We start from the raw sequence: 20,421 nt of genomic DNA, 5'->3' as shown, positions 1-20,421 counted from the left end.
CTTTGTGCAATCACGTGCAATCCATACTGTGCCTGACACCGTCTGAGCCTGCCTCCTGATGTATAGACATATCTTTTGAATGTGTACGCTATCCATACATGTTATCCGGGGATACGGTACCCTTTCTCACCTTTGTGCAATCACGTGCAAGCCATACTGGGCCTAACACCGTCTGAGCCTGCCTCCTGATGTATAGACATATATTTTCAATGTGTACGCTATCCATACATGTTATCCGGGGATACGGTACCCTTTCTCACCTTTGTGCAATCACGTGCAAGCCATACAGGGCCTAACACCGTCTGAGCCTGCCTCCTGATGTATAGACATATATTTTGAATGTGTACGCTATCCATACATGTTATCCGGGGATACGGTACCCTTTCTCACCTTTGCAATCACGTGTAATCCATACTGGGCGTGAGAACGGCTGGCGAGCTGTTAATCAAGCTACAGCACCTGTGGTTTGCACACGTAAGTTTTTCATTTTTTCAGGAATGACGGTTAGGCCTAATTCCGGAACTGCGGTTGACCTGCACTTACTGGGAAATCATCGTTCGCGGGTAATAATTGTAATGAGTGATCCCCATCACTAACGTTGTTCAGCGGGTTATCTGCACCTGTAAGCGACAAACGCTGGCCTTTTCAGTGTAGCGCACATGCAGCCACGGACATGTAAGGGCATGACACACCAGTTATTGGCCAATCTCATGTGCCAGAGCCTCACGTGTCCCTCTAGTAAGCCGGACTTGGACCGCGGGGCATGACGGAATCTCGTTCGTTAACGGAATTAAGCTTGCAATGTGTGCATCTGTTCTGTAGCTGGCATGGTTGAGGTTTCCCAGGTGGAGTCGAATTTAACCGTAGGCTCCACTCCTGGTGGTGCCCTTCTGGACATTCCTTTAAGGTTCAGCTTTGCAACCATACTGCCCACGTAAAACAAACACTTTGCCTTCATGAACGCTGTTTGGAGGGTCATGACTCGTGGGAATAACGCCGCCCAATCAGTTAACCTGCTAGAGAGATCCTTCGTTGCTCCCAAGCATGACATCACACTCCCTAGGAGGAAGGTAATGCCACTGTGGCGACCGTACTCCTGGGGGCGACACAAGTGCACTGATGCCCAGCCACTGCTCGATGAATCTGCTGGTACATTGACCCATACCACTACATTCCCCTCGCACGCTACACGGCCTGAATCTGACCCTGATGAAACTCAGGTTACCCTTCCCATATACAGTTCCATCTTACACGGTGACAAAGAGGAAGCTGCAGATGAAAGTGCAGGTTCGGCCCACCTGCCGTCAGACACACCACCGTACTATCAGGGGTCCTGTGCCAGTGCCGTCGCCAACGAGTGGGCCCCCCCTGCTTGCTCAGGATCACAGCACTTGCAAGGTTGAAATACTGTGCAGTGAGATGGAAGATGGGGACGACGAGGAGTCCAGACTAGTACAGGGATTCCCTAGCGAGGAGACTTATTTGATTGTTTTCAATGTTGGGACAGCAATTTTTGGGGAGCACTATACTCTGGAGAATGATAGATGGGGCCCACCATACACTGGAACATTCCAAAGGTTGACATCAGACACTCGAGCAGCATTTACAGGGCCCATTATACACTAGAGCATTAGAAATGGGGCCCATTATGTTTGGAGCATTATTTGGGCCCATAAGACAGTGGAGCTTCATCCATGGGGACCAACATATACTGTAGCATTATGTGGAACTCATCATATACTGTTTCAAATATTATATGGGACCAATGATTCTGTATGGAGAAATAGATGGGCCTCGTCATGAGATGTAAAAAGTGAAGTATTTTTCATTGTACTATACCGCTATTTCTCTGCCGTATCGGAGCATGATGAGTTGTGGTATGTGTTAAAGGGGCGCTCTTTTGCCCAGGGCACATGAAAATCTGGAGCCAGCCCTACCCCCCCACAACTTTAGCCAAATAACCCCCATTTTTCAGTGCGTAACTTGTATTATGAAGTTAATTAAGGTTGACAAGCTTAAGTAAGAAGAATTGATGCTTTTGGCATTCAAATGAGCACTGTAGGTGTGTTTCCTGTCCTCCTCTCACTGCCGACTTTTATTCCCCATTGACTTACATAGGGTTTCGTGTTTCGGGACGACCCCGACTTTTCCCTATAATCGGCCGATCTTGCTCGACGATTAACTATGTCCTGGAACACAGCGAAATACTTCCGGGACATAGTTAACTGGTGCATGCGCAGTAATGCTTTTAGGCTTTGCCCGCAGTTGGGCAAAGCATACTGCGCGTGCGCAAGGCAAGATTGCTTTGCGCACGCGCGGACTATGGCGGACACCTACTCCAATTCCAGAAAATATTGCGGACGGCGGCCAAGGATGGGGAGGAGGAATGGATAGGAAACACCGCCCATCGGACCGGACTGAAGTCACTTAAATAGCCTGCCAAATTCAGGTGACAGATTCCCTTTAACCCCTTCCCAATTGTCACTTTTACTCTTTTATTTTTTCTTCATCCCCTTCCTCAAAGAGCAATAACTTTTGTATTTTTGCTTCCCGAGTTGTAGTTTTAAATGACACCAATTATTCTACCGTACAATGTACTGAAAAAAGAAAAACAGGAAAAAAATTAAACGTTATTCCATCATTGTTTTTGGGTTCTTGTTTTCACAGCATTCGTTATGTAGTAAAAATGGCGCGGCAGCATGAGTTTTCAGATCAGTACAATTACTGTAATAACAATTTTGTATTTTTTTTTTTAAAGTGGAGAAAAAAATTAGTAATAAAAAAATTTGGATTCTGTCTCTATTTTCAAAAACCAGTAACTATTTTATTTTTTCAAGTGAGGGCTTGTTTTTATAGTGTGGCAAGTTGAGGTTTCTACTGGTACCATTTTTGGGGTACAAACAATTTTTTGATTGTTTTTTATTGTATTATTTTGGATAGGTGCGGCAATGGAAAAATAGCAATTCTGGTAAAAATTTTTTTTTTTTTTTTTTAACGGCGCAGACAAGAAAAATCCCATGAGAGAGTAATCCATTTTAGCACCACGTACATCCTAATTCCCGGTAATTCTATCCATTATGCCGTTCTTTAATCATAGCAACTTGACATTTTTGAGACAAAGTAACTTGAGGTCTAATAATAAAACTCCAGAGTCTTTAGTGGGAGATGGTAAGAGCCCTTCAGGTTCACAGATCAATAAGTATCAAGCGTGCTCTTAAAGAGGATTAGATGAATGTGCCAGCGTTCTGCCCGTTATGCCGCACTATGGGAATCAATGGCCTCTGACATTTCCTTTCACCAGCTTTAGCTGACATTCAGTGACTTTAATAAGCGCTCCGCACAAGATCTTTGGAAGGGAGACAAGATAGACTTTCTAACAATATAAAATGTTCAAAGCAAGAATCAGTCAAGTATCTATGTGATCAGCACTTCTCCTGAAATTACTTTGCGCCTCAATGCCAATGTGTCACCCATAAAGCATTTTTTTTTTTAAACAGAGCTTTTACTTACTAAAGTCATATTCTCCCCCTATTAATCCATCGGTACAACCTGAACGTAATTTATTTCTATTCATCGGCTCGCTCCTTTCTTACATTCTATTTTAAAGGGGTTTCTGCCACCAAATCTGACAGTGGCATAATTTAGGGATGGACAACCTGACTCCAGTGATGTGTCACTTACAGGGCTGCTTGCGATAGTTTACCCGCAGGAGAACATTCACTAGAAAATTAGTGAACCCTGTATAACCCCACCTCCGCCACCGATTGGCAGCTTTCTGCCTATGCACAGTGCTCACAGAATACAGCCAATCAGTGGTGTGGGTGGAGCTATGCAGAGCTGAGCATTCAGAAAACTGGTAGATCTTCAGTACATAAAACGGTGATTTTATTATAGATACAGCAAGCAGCCCAGTAAGTGACACATCGCGGGAATCAGGGTCTCCGCCCCTGCATCATGCTGCTCTCAGATGTGGCAATAAAAACCTCGTGACCGATTCCCTTTAAAATATAGTAATAGAGAAAGTCTCAAATTTTGTAGAAAAGTAGCAAACCCTTTTCTGTATTTTACCTTTGGCTACATAATTGCCATCCCCGCATTTGCAACCAATTTTATTTATTGTATTATTATATGGAAAATAAAAACTGAAGCACGTTCGTAATTATTCTTGCAGACGAAGCTTGTGTATTCCGATCCTATCATCACATTTCCTTTCATTTGTCCTCTACTTCTTGTTATTCTCTGGATGACAATGGAAAGGAGTGGGACTGCAGTATCAGACTACACAAGATTTATTTGTAGTCTGTAACCATGGAAACATTTGTTTAGTTTTTATTTTAAATGCATGAGAACTATTGCCAGCAGATGAGTTGAGGAATTTTCTCAACACGGCTTCTTGGATTCCTCCTTGCCCAGGGGTGGTGAGCTCCCAATGATTGACAGTTTGCGATGGTAAAAAAAACTGGGGAGAAAGTAGCGCAAATAGGGGGTTATCCGACAAACAATTAAAATAATTAGCAAATTATGCCAACCAGATCTATAAATTTATGCATTTTAAAAACGTTGTTCAGCTGCTGCAGATCCATGAGTTGTCCAACCGATGAAGTGAAGATATGGAGAATTTGTGGATTCTTTTCGCACTGCCGATTATTGAAGACGTCAAGAATTATTAAACACACGGTTTTATTCGACACTTTTCGAAGTGACACACAATTCTTCCTGGTGGCACAGCTAAGCCACTGGCCTGAACTGTGAACTTTCTGATGATGCTGCCAAAAGGTGATCCTGCTAATTTCAGAGCAAGCTATACAGCAAGGAGCTTGCAAGCATGCTCCCTGCCTAGGAGACTAGCCACTGCTGATAAACTGCATAGATTGCAGGTAACCATGAGCTGTAAACTATAGAGTCAAAAATCCCTCTGTTCTTAACTCTTAATAAAATGTATATTGCACTGTTTACTTTTTTTTTTTAACAGTTTGCAATTTTACCAATTTAAGAAGATGAGACAATGGGCTTAAAGGCCTGAAATACGTCAACATCTTTTGTCAGTCAGATTTTAATCTGGATACAAAATAAAGCTTGATGTCTTTTACTTATATGAGATGCTGGACTTGTTCTATCCAGCAGGAACTTTACTAACCTGTATGCTGTGCATCTAAACTGCCTGCAGATGAGCTGGACTGTGATTTTAAGTATGATTTGCATTGGGCCGGTAGCTACAAAATAGTAGGAGATAAATAGGTTTCCAAACTGCCCTTTATGTCAGAAAACCTTTAGCAAGAGCAAAGAGGGGTCCTACAACAAAGTGCCTTCCATCCCTGACCAATATTCAAGTGTCCACATTGAGGGTTGGGGAAGTGCCCTACTAAAAAGACAGATCTGTGTCAAAGAAAAATCATTTTTTAGGCTACCGGGCAGCAGAGAAGATTTTTTTCTCTGCATTTAGACAGGTTCAAAATAGAGAATATGGTCTGAAGTGGGGTGAGAAGAACAAATCCTCACTTCATCCAGACAGACTGACAGTCTTGACCTTTATATTCAACCTTTTTAGAACCTAAAATACAGTTCGATTCATTCACTTAAAATTTTATATCTGGAGATGTCAGACACCGCCATCGTAAAAAAAATAGTATAAATCGACTGCTCATTAAAAGTGCTGGCGAGTAGGTCTTACATCCTGATAGCGGGGGATAAAATGGCCCTGGTTCATTCATACTGATGCTTTGTACGCCGGTGTTAACAAAGGTTCGTCAGCGTAAGATGTGCCAAAATTGTTAAGAGGCTCCATGAACGTGCCACGTCTTACAACTCAAATCAGTCAATCAGGAGCTGGCGTACATTTCTGGAATAATTTCGATACCTTTCTGATAGAATATATGATGCGTATGTTGGGTGGTCTTTGCCAAGCCCTGTTCAAACCCAGCTCTTACCACTTTGGCGAAACTGGTGAAAAGTCACAAAATGTTTGAGCAACTTCAAATTGTACCAAAATATTGCAACTTTTCATTGGCTGTTATACCATAAAACTGGCAAAAGCTCTTTGATGTGTAGGGGTCTATATCCGCCATTCATCAAGACCGGTATTGATAAGGAGGCAGGGTGGAGTGCGAGGATCTTGATTCATTAAGAGGCGTACGCAACTTGTCAGAGGCTCCTCCGTCTGCATCTCGCCACAAATCTTACTCCAGTCCCTGCTGAATTTGACGAGTTGCAGTGGACCCAAAATGGCGCTAGAATTCCAAGACGCAAAATCTTGAGTGGCGTCAAAATATTGGTGCCATTTTACATCAGAATCTAGTATTAAAGCTTTGATGAATTGGACCTTGAATGTTTAGTTAGTGGCCAGACGGCCTAGGATTTTATTTTGTACTGTGACGTGACTTTTTTGTGGTAGGACAAGAAAATAAAAGCTGGTTGAGTAGTGAAAGTTCTGTGAGTAAGAAGATGGCGCTCCGATGAGCTTATTGACCCCGTGCTATCACGATATATGTATTTTATGACATCATCACATGCAATACTTACATGACGGACTGTTGTAGACAGGAGATGTCCGTCTGCATGCTATGGTGGGAGATTAGCGTGTACGCGTGCTTGCTCACTTCCCCCTTCCAGTTCCAAAATTCAACCTAAAACAATAAATTACTACATTACTATAACACACAGTCTTCAGCACTGGCCACAGGGTAACACGGTCACAAGGTGATCACTTGTATGCGGCTAGCAAAAATAGCTGGAAAACTTATCCTCACCTCCCACCCAAGTGCTGGTCCAGTGATGTGAAACTCACGAGCTGTGGTCATTCGAGAAGGAGTGGTCCAAGCAGTGGACTATTGCTTCCAAGTTAAAAGGTTATTCCCTTGTTAGCAAGTCATCACCTATCCATACTCACCTGAGAACAAGGCTCTGAAGTGCCCCCATTTGAACAAAATAATGGCCCCCACTTGTGCCCCAAAGCCCCATTCATTGTCTATAGGACTGTCGTGAGTTACAGTGCTGTCTCAATAGTCCCACGGACAATGAATTGAGTGGAGGCATGCATGAGCCTTGACCGTGGGATTGGAGGGATGATCAGGAATTAGAAAATTATCATCTATTGTGCGTTAAAGAGTAACCATACGTAATATACAGTATCTTATAGGAGAAATCTGCTTCTTTCTCCACCTGCACTGATCTTATATTCTCAATGCAGGAGTAAAAATCTGTACTCAATGAATATAGACTTTTTCATTATTAATATAAGACGGGACAGTTGGTGCTTTTAGAAATCTATGGAGGGGGAGGAGCCAGAGGCAGAAATAGACATTACACTGCAAGTTATCCTGAAACAACAGAGTTCTCCATAGATGCTAATGAGCACCAACTGTCATCTCCTATCTCAGTAATGGGAATATCTTTATTCACTGAAGACAGATATTACCTGTAAATTATGAATTTTGAGAATGAAAGATCAGTCCAGGAGAAGAAAGAAGCAAATTTATCTAATAAGAAATATTATTAAAGGGAATCTGTCAGTTGTATCAACCCTCTTAAGCCATCTTTTTGGGTACGTAGGTCATAGAAAGTTGAATAAAATGATACCTCAATATTTGCAGTCCATTGTCTTATTCCAGAGAAATCCTTGTTTTTTTTTATATGCAAACGAGCTGTCAAGATCTATGGGTGGGACATAGATCTCCCTGAGTATTTGCCTCCAGAGCTTATTGTAAATGAAAGGGGGCGTTATTACCGTAAGACATGTAATGAGCGACAGTCTTCTCTCCTGATCTACATGTCTCACACTGGTAACGTTTCATTTAATATAAGCTCTGGAGGCAGATTCTCGGGGAGATCTATGTCCGGCCCATAGATCTTAACAGCTCATTTACATATTAAGAAAAACGTAGATTTCTCTGGAATGAGACATCATATCGCAGATATTAAGGTATCATTTTATTCAGCTTCCTATGACCTACGTGCCCATACAGACGGCTTAGGAGAGCTGATCCTACTAAAAGATTCTCTTTAAGTTTCTAATTTCCATATGTACTATTGATTTAGGAAAATAAAATTAAAGAAACGGTTACTCTTTACGTTACGTTAGAGAACCAGTAATGACGTGCGGATCCTGACCCCGACGACAACTTCTGCTTGGATGACATGTTCCAAACCTGAGACATTTAATAATAAAACTGGTGTGGGTCACTTTTCTCCAGTACGATGGTGTAGATGAGGTTGTCGTCCGCTCACCTGTGTCTGCTTGTGTTCGTACCGGAGCAGCTGGGCGAGTAGCATTTCGTGAATCACCGCGCCAGATGCCTTCTTGCTCAGCGCCGTGTCTCTCTGCAACACATTTGTTAATTCAGATATTCATTCCATGCTATTTGTTTTAATATTTGCAGAATTGGATTACAGCTGGGACCTGCTTCCTGGGAAAACATGAGCCGATCGGACGTTTAACTCCCGCATCCAATCATTAAGAGCATTATTCAGAGCGCAGATGCGTCGAGTCAAGCTCGGAATAAGGTGGCGCAAATGGAACGAGAGCGTACATGGCGGGTACAACCGCATCAATCATTGTCTCCTCGCTCTACGATGACATGGAGCCGTGCGTTACTCGCACCATTATTTTAGACTGACACAGATAAAGACAAATTATTTCCAATTAATGTTTATTCTATAGGAGAAAAAAAACATCAGGAGCGCCTAAATTACAGCGCCAGCCCCGCTGCTCATATCCGCCATAGTCTGTCAGTAAAATAACACGTTGTGATATAGGGTGAGACTGATATGTGATTTATACACACGAATAACATTTAAATAAAGAGGAAAACACAGCGGGTAATTGCAATTTTCTAATACCCCCCCCGTACACTTGGCCGAGCATGCATATTAAATTCCAATGAAGGATGGGGGTGTGCAGCTGCCACTTTTCACCTGATGGAAGCAGCATGATCGGCCATGAGTAGCAGTCATGCAGAATATCATTTTTCCTTCTGGTGTCTATCAGTCCTACAAGCCCACTAGAGCATTTATATCACTGATCTGCCAATTGGAATCTAATAGGGTGTGAGAAAATGTTCAGTTCTTAACACTATTTAATGTAATTTTAAGTTTTAACATTCTGTGCAAATTAACTGAAGAACAAAAATTCTTTAGTCAGCTTCCTTTCACATAGAAATTGAGCTAGATAGCAAAATGTTGAAAGCTTGCAGCCTCCACTAGGGGGAGCTTAAGAGCTCACTGCATACTCTTTTATTATTGACTTCAATGAGGGAATTGTATGCAGTAAGCCCCCAAGCTCCACCTAGTGGCAGCTGCACACTGTCAGAATTTAATCAGTTAACCTCCCAGCAACATCTGACTTACATTTCTGAAGGATCTTTGCACTTAGTATATGGAGGGGGCTCAGGAGCCAGCAGCTGAGAGTAACTGCGGCAATGGGAGTTAGCCGCTTAGATGCTGTTTTCAATGGCGACTGGCTAGTAGGTTATGAATGGGGGGGCCGATGGTTTTTTTTTGGTAGACCCCCCATTGTCTGCTATGTTAGTATACCTATGTGCTCCAGCATGTCTACTGGTCTCCTATGAAACACAGTTATACAACAGACTGCATAAGAGATAACAAAAAGGAGTAAATAAATAAATTATATATATATATATATATATATATATATATACACACATACACACACACATACATACACACACATATATATATACAGTGCCTTGCAAAAGTATTCGGCCCCCTGAAACCTTTTCAACCTTTTCCCACATATCATGCTGCAAGCATAAAGATACCAAATGTACATTTTTGGTGAAGAATCAACAACAAGTGGAACACAATTGTGAAGTTGAATGAAATTTATTGGTTATTTTAAATTTTTGTGGAAATTCAAAAACTTAAAAGTGGTGTGTGCAATATTATTCGGCCCCTTTACTTTCAGTGCAGCAAACTCACTCCAGAAGTTCATTGTGGATCTCTGAATGATCCAATGTTGTCCTAAATGACTAATGATGATAAATATAATCCACCTGTGTGTAATCAAGTCTCCGTATAAATGCACCTGCTCTGTGATAGTCTCGGGTTCTGTTTGAAGCACAGAGAGCATCATGAAGACCAAGGAACACAACAGGCAGGTCGAAGAAGGTCTCCTAGTGATCCTTCTTGGTGTCCCATACCTGGTTCTCATAGGTAAGCGCCGTCCTGCACCACAATTATCCCCTTATGGGTCACAACTAACTGCTTTGGGCGGTCCACTGCCGGGACCTGTTACATTTGTTTCATTGGTATGGCACACCGATGCTTTGGGGTCTGTTTTCTACGGTTCTCACCCTGAGCACAGTGTTGGCTCCAGCACTGAGGCCATTCTGCCCCCATTTTGTGATACTGCACACATGTCCTATTTTCCTTTAGGGCCATACATATTACTGGGGGTTTATATGTGCCTTTATATGTATATTTTCTTTGCTGACTCTGAGCTTTGAGACACCTACCCTCATTGTCCCCTTCCCCTTCGGTGTATCGATTATTATGTAATTTTTGTACTTATTTCGTACTACTTTTTGATTTGATGTCATTATGATGTTAATAAACTTTTCGCTATTTTATATGCTCCGCTGTCCTCCCATTTTTCACAAACATAGTGGTGGCAGCATCATGGTTTGGGCCTGCTTTTCTTCTGCAGGAACAGGGAAGATGGATGGAGCCAAATACAGGACCATTCTTGAAGAAAACCTGTTGGAGTCTGTAAAAGACCTGAGAGTGGGACGGAGATTTGTCTTCCAACAAGACAATGAACCCAAACATAAAGCAAAATCAACAATGGAATGGTTCACAAATAAACATATCCAGGTGTTAGAATGGCCAAGTCAAAGTCCCGACCGGAATCCAATCGAGAATCTGTGGAAAGAGCTGAAAACTGCTGTTCACAAACGATCTCCGTCAAACCTCACTGAGCTCCAGCTGTTTGCCAAGGAAGCATGGGCAAGAATTTCAGTCTCTCGATGTACAAAACTGATAGAGACCTACCCCAAGCGACTTGCAGCTGTCAGGGTACCGTTACACTTAGCGATGCACCAGCGATCCCGACAACGATATGGATCGCTGGTGCATCGCTAAGTGGTCGCTAGTGAGCTGCCACACAGGCAGCTCTCACCAGCGACATCGCAGGGGTCGGGGGTCGCTACTTACCTGTCAGACGCAGCGATCCTGACGTCCTCCCGCCCGCATCCACGCGTCGCTCATCGGCGCCACAGGAAGCCCAGCAGGAAGCTGACGACGAGAAATGATCCAGGACGTTCTCGCGCGACCAGCGATAACCAGCGGGGAGCCGGTCGGAGGTAAGTATCAGACATAGCGATATCGCTGTACGTCACAAAAACGGTGTCGTTACAGCGATATTGCTAGCGATATCGCCATGTATAACGGGGGCTTTATCACAGCAAAAGATGGCGCAACAAAGTATTAAGTTAAAGGGGCCGAATAATATTGCACGCCCCACTTTTCAGTTTTTGAATTTCCACAAAAATTTAAAATAACCAACAAATTTTGTTCAACTTCACAATTGTGTCCCACTTGTTGTTGATCCTTCACCAAAAATTTACATTTGGTATCTTTATGTTTGAAGCATGATATGTGGGAAAAGGTTGAAAAGTTCCTAGGGGCTCAATAATATCGCAAGGCACTGTGTATATATATATATATATATATATATATATATATACAGTGGGGAAAAAAAGTATTTATTCAGTCAGCAATAGTGCAAGTTCCACCACTTAAAAAGATGAGAGGCGTCTGTAATTTACATCATAGGTAGATCTCAACTATGGGAGACAAACTGAGAAAAAAAAATCCAGAAAATCACATTGTCTGTTTTTTTTTCATTTTATTTGCATATTATGGTGGAAAATAAGTATTTGGTCAGAAACAAGCAATCAAGATTTCTGGCTCTCACAGACCTGTAACTTCTTCTTTAAGAGTCTCCTCTTTCCTCCACTCATTACCTGTAGTAATGGCACCTGTTTAAACTTGTTATCAGTATAAAAAGACACCTGTGCACACCCTCAAACAGTCTGACTCCAAACTCCACTATGGTGAAGACCAAAGAGCTGTCAAAGGACACCAGAAACAAAATTGTAGCCCTGCACCAGGCTGGGAAGACTGAATCTGCAATAGCCAACCAGCTTGGAGTGAAGAAATCAACTGTGGGAGCAATAATTAGAAAATGGAAGACATACAAGACCACTGATAATCTCCCTCGATCTGGTGCTCCACGCAAAATCCCACCCCGTGGGGTCAGAATGATCACAAGAACGGTGAGCAAAAATCCCAGAACCACGCGGGGGGACCTAGTGAATGAACTGCAGAGAGCTGGGACCAATGTAACAAGGCCTACCATAAGTAACACACTACGCCATCATGGACTCAGATCCTGCAGTGCCAGACGTGTCCCACTGCTTAAGCCTGTACATGTCCGGGCCCGTCTGAAGTTTGCTAGAGAGCATTTGGATGATCCAGAGGAGTTTTGGGAGAATGTCCTATGGTCTGATGAAACCAAACTGGAACTGTTTGGTAGAAACACAACTTGTCGTGTTTGGAGGAAAAAGAATACTGAGTTGCATCCATCAAACACCATACCTACTGTAAAGCATGGTGGTGGAAACATCATGCTTTGGGGCTGTTTCTCTGCAAAGGGGCCAGGACGACTGATCCAGGTACATGAAAGAATGAATGGGGCCATGTATCGTGAGATTTTGAGTGCAAACCTCCTTCCATCAGCAAGGGCATTGAAGATGAAACGTGGCTGGGTCTTTGAACATGACAATGATCCAAAGCACACCGCCAGGGCAACGAAGGAGTGGCTTCGTAAGAAGCATTTCAAGGTCCTGGAGTGGCCTAGCCAGTCTCCAGATCTCAACCCTATAGAAAACCTTTGGAGGGAGTTGAAAGTCCGTGTTGCCAAGCGAAAAGCCAAAAACATCACTGCTCTAGAGGAGATCTGCATGGAGGAATGGGCCAACATACCAACAACAGTGTGTGGCAACCTTGTGAAGACTTACAGAAAACGTTTGACCTCTGTCATTGCCAACAAAGGATATATCACAAAGTATTGAGATGAAATTTTGTTTCTGACCAAATACTTATTTTCCACCATAATATGCAAATAAAATGAAAAAAAAAACAGACAATGTGATTTTCTGGATTTTTTTTTCTCAGTTTGTCTCCCATAGTTGAGGTCTACCTATGATGTAAATTACAGACGCCTCTCATCTTTTTAAGTGGTGGAACTTGCACTATTGCTGACTGACTAAATACTTTTTTTCCCCACTGTATATATATATATATATATATATATATATATATATATATATATAAATAAATAAATAACCTATTAATTCAAATAAAAAAAAACTAAAAAAACAACATATGTCTAATTCTGAACCAATAAAATATACAAATATTTATTCTATACGTTGAGGGCTGAGACAGAAGACAAATTTACAAAAAAAATCAAAATAACAGAAACTCTGTTTCTGATCATGTCATCTTAAAAAAAGTTAAAAAAAAAGGAATAAAAAGTCATCGGAAAGCCATATGGGCACCAGAATGGTGCCAATAAAAAGTACATTTCACCTTGCAAAAAATATGCATGAAAATATTATAAAGTTTTGTTTTTTTTTTGTTTTTTTTTAGAATAGATCACCTGAAGTCAAATCAAATTTTTTGCAATAAAAAAAAATGTTGCATAGCTTTGGTGTCATCATTTCCAATTTTGGAAAACACTGGTCTCCAGGTTGCAGTTTATTTTAGAGAAACAAGCTGTACTTTACTCACCCTTCTTGGGTCCAGCCCTGAGTCCTGGTGTCACTGGGAACAGTGATGGAGACTCAGTACTGGACCTGGGGTGGACAAGTAAGGCACAAATAAAAAAAAAAAGGAAAGAGGCTTTTTTGAAATCTGAAAACCATTTTAATTATGACCAGGGGTCTGAACTCTAGAGCCTCCGCTGATCTAAAGAATAGAATGGCCGCAGAATTGATGGCGTGCCCTGGGGCGTTGTCCATCACCCAGCTGCTGCGTGTTCCCCTTCAGTCTCAGGATTGATGGTTGGATCCCAGTGATTCCAATTTCAGAAAGTGATGGTCTATTGTTGAGGGTCCGACCTCTTGGGAGTTCCAGCAATCCTGAAAATGAAGAGGCCACTGCACTGTCAGTTGTGCATTTGTCAATCAGATATGAGATTGAAACACTCCCTTTAACTAAGGCTATGTACTGTAAATCATCGTAGATCTGCAAGCTTCAACTCCTATGAAGATGTATCATTAACAGGCAGAGAATTTGGATATTTGCCTTTTTCTTATGGCATGATGATACAATTCTAGCTTCTAATCTCCAACACTAAATAACTTTACCTATATGAAAACCTAAAAATGAATCTAACATACTGTATATTGATAAGATAACAATGATCCATGCATATGTAAGGAGGTGGTGGAGAACCTCCATTGCTTCCCCTCTCTCCTAGGTGCTGGACCCGTGCACTTCACTGTGTTAATGTATTGTATTTGCTGTGTTTGCAGTGTACAATTATATTATTGTATTAATGTGTTATTAATGCTGCTTCTGTATCCCATGTTTCTTTATGGTGTATACTAGTGTTAGTGTTAGGGATAGCAGGAGTTAACCTCATGGGTGGGGTCAACAGCCCCAAGGGGCAGCAGGAAGTTCCTGCTCCTCAGTCAATAGCCCGGGCACGTTTGCAGCAATGGCCAGGGCATTGCCAGACCCCAGGGGGGGATAGAATCTGTTGCCCCGGACTAAGGACAGCAACACGGCATTGCCAAACCCCAGGAGGGGGATAGAATCTGCTGCCCGGACTAAGGACAGCAACACGGGCCGCGCCGAAGGGACTTCAAGCGTCCAGATTCTGTCAAGGGGGACTGCCATCTTTTGGCCTCCGTGGTTGTTGTGGGTACGGCCATGGACGAAGCTAGGAAGAGAGCAGGAAGCCAGTGTCTGTACTTCATTCATCTGTTATTAAAATGGTTTTCCTTGTCGGACTGAAGCTGTGTCTTGAACGCGCTTGTCCTGCCTATTTCTGTACAAGTTACCGGGGTGTTTACTGACTGTGGCTTAGTTGACTCGGCTGGAACTACCACCCCGGGCCACCTTGTTACACATACAGACTGGAGTTATGTTTCCTATACTCAGATATAAATTGAGTCATCAGAAACTACTTTACGAGATGGGACTGTGGCACGATGCTGAAATCCATCATGTGGCGATAGAAAGAGAGCCATTTCTTGTATAAATATGAAGGACAAATTGTTTCTCTATTAGTCCTATAAACATATATATACGATGCAATAAGCCATAAAATGGCAAAGTGCTAAGATGGACAATATGTAACATGTGTTAAACGGTAAAAATCCAGACCTGTAAAAAAGATCACAGGTTGTGACAGCAGAGGCTAGCAGAACTGTGAAACCGAGAAGTTGCATAGCATGGGCTACCAGCACCTGGTGCAAGGCAAGTAATTTGCTCCCCCTAACCTGAGGACTGTTAGCAGTCCCAGACCAGTATGGAGCCCTTATCCCCTACGTAGAGATGAGCAGACCTGAAGTTTAAATTTTGGGGTTCATTCCAGACACCTAGTGCTGAACTCTGAGCACAGACTTTTCCCGAAAGTCCATTTTAGTGTTCGGAGTTCCAGGCGAAGTCCGGGAGGGGAGAGAGAGATGAGAGAGAGGAGAGAGAGATGAGAGAGAGGACAGAGATGAGAGAGAGAAAACAGAGATGAAAGAAAGAGGACAGAGATGAAAAAAGGAGGACAAGAGATGAGAGGAGAGACGACAGAGAGGAGAGAGGAGATTGAGTACAGAGAGAAGAGAGTGGAGAGAAAGGACAGAGAGGGAGCGTGAGTGGAGCGGAGGGAGAGTGAGGAGAGAGAGGAAAGAGGAGAGAGAGAGTAAGACAAACAGAGGACAGAGAAGGAAGAGAGAGAGGACAGAGAGAGGAGAGAGAATGAGGGGAGAGAAGAGGGAGACTGGAGAGTGAGGAGAGAGGGGGAGAGAAGACAGAGAGGTGAGAGGCCAGAGAGTGAGGAGAGAGGGGGAAAAGAGGACAGAGAGAAGAAAGAGGAGAAAGACCAGAAAGAGAGGAGAAAATGGAGAGAGGAGAAAGTGGAGAGAGAGGACAGAGTGAGGAGAGAGGGGGCAGAGAGAGAGAGAGGAGAGAAAGGGGATAGAGGGTAGAGAGGAGAAAGAGAGGACAGAGTACAGGAAGACCAGGCTTGCGCTTTCCCTGCCAGACAGATAAGACTTAACTGCGCTCCAGCAGCACACTGACATTTGGCTTTACAGGGACATACAAAAAGGGCCCTCCAATCTAAGTACAGACAATCTTTGAGCACGTAACTGATGAAGGTCTGCACTGACCGAAACGTTTTGTTTGGTACTACAAATGAACTGTTCCATTTAAGCATTTAAGTTGAGTGCCAGGTTTTCATTATACTAGAGTACAGAGAAGGGACAGAGAGAGGAGGGAGAGTGAGGAGAGGGGAGAGAGGACAGAGAGGAGAGACACTGTCCTCCCCCTCTAAGAAGCTGCACAATTCTTGGTCAGTAACTTCAGAACTTGGTTAAACAGCATAAATTTGCAAAAGTCACGCTGGTAAGCCATGTTCAGAAGCTGCAGAACAGGGGTCGGGCAGCTTCATAGAGGGGGAGAACTACAGTGTGAGATCAGACCGTTCAACCATGTTCAGATACTTCTGTGACATGATTGGTCAGCTTCATAGAGGGGAAGGACTACATGCCCCTAGAGAAAACTTTCATGAACCGACATATGGGATCACAAGCATACTTGGCACCCAGAAAAGAAAAAGGGATGCAACAAAGGGACAAAATGACAAGCGAAAAACAGCGGCAGATTCACGGGAGCACGGGGATTTTGGCAACAAATTTGTTTGTTTCTAAAAGGGTGTCCGTCACTCCAAAAATTTATTTTACAAGTTATATATGGCATATAGGCCTTATAACAAATCATACTGCCACTGTACCTGTTAGTGTCACAGTGCCTAAAAAAAAAATAACTTTTAATTCAAATGCAAATTGTTATTCTAACAATACATAATATTACAGCGTATGGCCTTCTAAATACATCGTGGTACATAAAGTACCTTATTTATTGACTCCTCAAAGGGTGCAAAAGAGGAAATAAAGGATGTAAACCCATTGCAGGAGGCTACACACCGCTACCGCCTATACATAACCTCTCTTATGCCTTGTGGACACTCTGAATGTTAGCACATCAATGTTGTGACACCATCCTACTAAAAACGCGAGCAGCCCTTTTATTAGACACGTTTCAATCTTGGCTGCCTATCGTCAACGTCTCTATTTTACAAGCTTGGGAGATTTAATTAAAAAGTCATGTAATCTCCAGAGACGAACACAGATCTCAGGTTTATGATAAGCCCATTTTCTTGTCAATCTTTTGTGGAAATAGCTGCGCAGAAAAAATCTGATTTTTCCATGATAAAACTGTTTAGCAGCTCTAATGATTAGCATTTCTTATTTGCATTTCCACTTAAATTAGTTTCCTACAAGCTTTTCGTGGAAACGCAAAATGTGAGATGGTTCTCAGTTCCACTAACACACTTCACAACAATTTATAATCTTATGGCCAGATAAGCCAGTTAAGGTCATTGTTAGGTGGCTGCTTATACCAGAACTATCACAACACATAATGGGATCCACTACCTGATGAAAACCACAGCCAGTCAGACTCCAATCACATACGGTTAGGCGTCAGGTTTCTGCGTCTGCTCTGCAGGAATCCAGAATCTCACATTCTGCGCTCTCCTGCTGTCTACTGCAGAGACTAAGTTCCTCTGTGCTCCTACTGGACATGCTCACGAGACGATCTCCCATTAGAGATCGGGAGTCATGTGCCCAGGTCCTGCTCCAGATCTCATTAGTCCATCTCGGAGATCTGGAAGGTCCCGCACGGCTATAAAAAGTGAGCATGACCGTTCCGTCATGCGCTAGTATAGACTATACTGCTATGTGTGAATGGTGACGGATGTATGATTCTGGTAACTGACTCATTAAGAAACCCTTTCCCTCTGATATTACGCATGGTGATAGGGAATTAGTTTAGCAGTCAGCGCCAGTCAGTGGCAAGCCTTAGGCCACTATGCACACCGCACCGCTACGCTAGCGTCCGACATTGTGCTTGCTTTCTGGCTTTGTCGTCGAGCGGCAGTGTCCTCCGCCGCGCTGCAGTTGCAGCCCTTCTTGGTGTTCGCAGAAGCGCGGCCACACACACGGTAGGTCTAGAGGGACGCAGCTCCTCTGTCTTGGGTCCTGCTCCTGTGACCAGATACCGTGTGTGCATTTACCTGAGGCCTGTGACTATAACAGGTTCAGCATTTTGTATGTTTTTGTTGCGGCGCCTCTGTGTGTGAACAGAGCCCGCTCTGCGCACTCCGGGGCGAAGTTGAACCTGTGCGCATCATATCGCCATATTGCTCCTCTGTCATTATCTAGCAGCGGTGTAACACCTACTGCACGGTGGACCCCGAGCGGCGAACGCACTTTATTATTTATTTTTATTTAGTGCGTTCCGCCGTTCCTAACACATACAATGCGATCCAACAGATTCTACCTCATGCAGCACTATACTTCCCGCCAAATCTAATACAACTGCTGACATTCTTATTTGTAAAAATATCACTTTATACATCTGATAATGAGAAATACTAAAATGATCAAGTTCGAAATCTTAGGCCATGTTTATACTGTGTGTTTTTGCAGCATTTTTTTTTTTTTTTCAACAGCCAAAACCTGCTCTCTTGGCAGTAGAAATACTGCGCTCAAAACGCGTTTTCGCAGAATTGATTGCCGCTTTTTTTGGTGTGGATTACTTGTGTGATTTGTCTACAGTACATGTTTAAAAAAAAAAAGTTTAGTTTTATTCACCAAAACCACTGCAAAAACACAACTAAACATTTGCACTTTCTCATTTTTTTCTATGGGGGTTAAAAATGCTGCAGTTTTCCAATTCAGTCAGGAAAAAAGCAGCTTTACATTAAATGCAGCTAAAACTTAATGTGTGAACATAGTCTTGCCATCTATGACAACCTTTAAACAAGACCTATCACCAGGTCAAAAGTGGTCAGTTTTTGCAGTTATTTCATTCCTCTGCTCCCCTGAGTATTTTCCAGAGTATTTTGCTTTAATCCGCTATATAGTTCCAAAGATATGGAGCTATTTAGTGTAAATTGTCATGGTCTTTGAAAACAAGGCGTGTCTCAAAGGATCCTCTAGGGCGTGACTTTAGGCTGCTCTGCATTATTACTGTGAGACACACACCCTTGTCAAGATCATCAAAATCACCGCTAAATATAAAAGCCCACCGTATGGTGGATAAAAAACAAACAAAAACCCCGGAATACTCAGGGGAGTAGCGGAAATAAATAAAGAGAAAAACTGCTATATTATTAGAGGATAAAGACACTAAAACATGAGTCTAATAATAAAGTACATTCTGATATGTCGCAACAAGGGAAAAAGCCAGAAGCTCCCCTAATTATTACTTCCATACTGAGCTTTAGAAAGACATTTGAAATGCATTATATTAAAGCGGTTGTCCAGGAATTTAAAATTGAAGACCTATCCTTAGGATAGGTGATAAATATCTGATTAGTGGGGGTGCGGCATCGGGCACCGCCACTGATCAGCCATTCCAGATGTCGGTGGCAGCGATAATTACTCAGTTACGGAGCTGCACAGCTCCAATGGTGGATTAGTGGCCGCGTCGGGGTACTGCACATCTGCCCCCTATTGATTTGAATAAGTGGCGGATGTGCAATACCCGGCGCGGACTCTATACAGCTGAGCAGTTCTGGCTGCCACCGCTGACAATGGGTGACGCACACCACCAATCAGACATCGATGACCTATCCTAAGGATAGGCTATCAATGTTAAAGTCCCATACAACAACCCCTTTAAAAAAAAACACAAAGACCATGGCGGATATACTTGTATTGTTCCGTTCCTCTGATATAGGTTTAATAAAGTTAATAAGTAATGTGTACCCAAATATGGTCATATTAGAACATACAGCTCATCCCGCAAAATGAATCCCTTGTATGGCTATATTGACAGACCAAATAAAAAACGTATGGCCCTTAGAATGTGTTCATGCAAAAATGAAAAAAAAAAAAAATCCAAATGGCCAAAATAGGATCTTTCCTGATAGGGTTAATGACATTAAAATCTAAAATGTAAAAAAAAACGTGAGAAGAGATGGAACAAATCCACTCCATTACTATAACCTTTAGCAATCAGATTTAAAAAAAAAAAAAAAATCAGTGAAATGTCAAAAGTTTGCTGTTGTCTGGATCAGCATTTATCAGACACTGGAAAAAACACGAGTGG

At 42.5% G+C, this 20,421-nt stretch overlaps 1 protein-coding gene across 1 annotated transcript in view; it reads right to left on the bottom strand.

Moving 5' to 3' along the window:
- BAIAP3 (BAI1 associated protein 3) overlaps nt 1–20,421 on the bottom strand; it is a 277,420-nt gene that overhangs the window by 68,776 nt on the left and 188,223 nt on the right. Inside the window, exons 13-14 of the mRNA XM_073555195.1 lie at nt 8,224–8,316; nt 6,520–6,623 (exon numbers count right to left, since the gene is read on the bottom strand). Coding sequence (XP_073411296.1) covers nt 6,520–6,623; nt 8,224–8,316 — 197 coding nt within the window. The remainder of the gene's footprint in view (nt 1–6,519; nt 6,624–8,223; nt 8,317–20,421) is intronic.

This window comes from Dendrobates tinctorius, unplaced genomic scaffold (genome assembly GCF_039654945.1).
Source record: "Dendrobates tinctorius isolate UK_male_01 unplaced genomic scaffold, ASM3965494v1 ptg000222l, whole genome shotgun sequence".
NCBI classification, from domain to species: Eukaryota; Metazoa; Chordata; class Amphibia; order Anura; family Dendrobatidae; genus Dendrobates; species Dendrobates tinctorius.
This window is presented reverse-complemented; position numbering and strand designations above follow the sequence as displayed.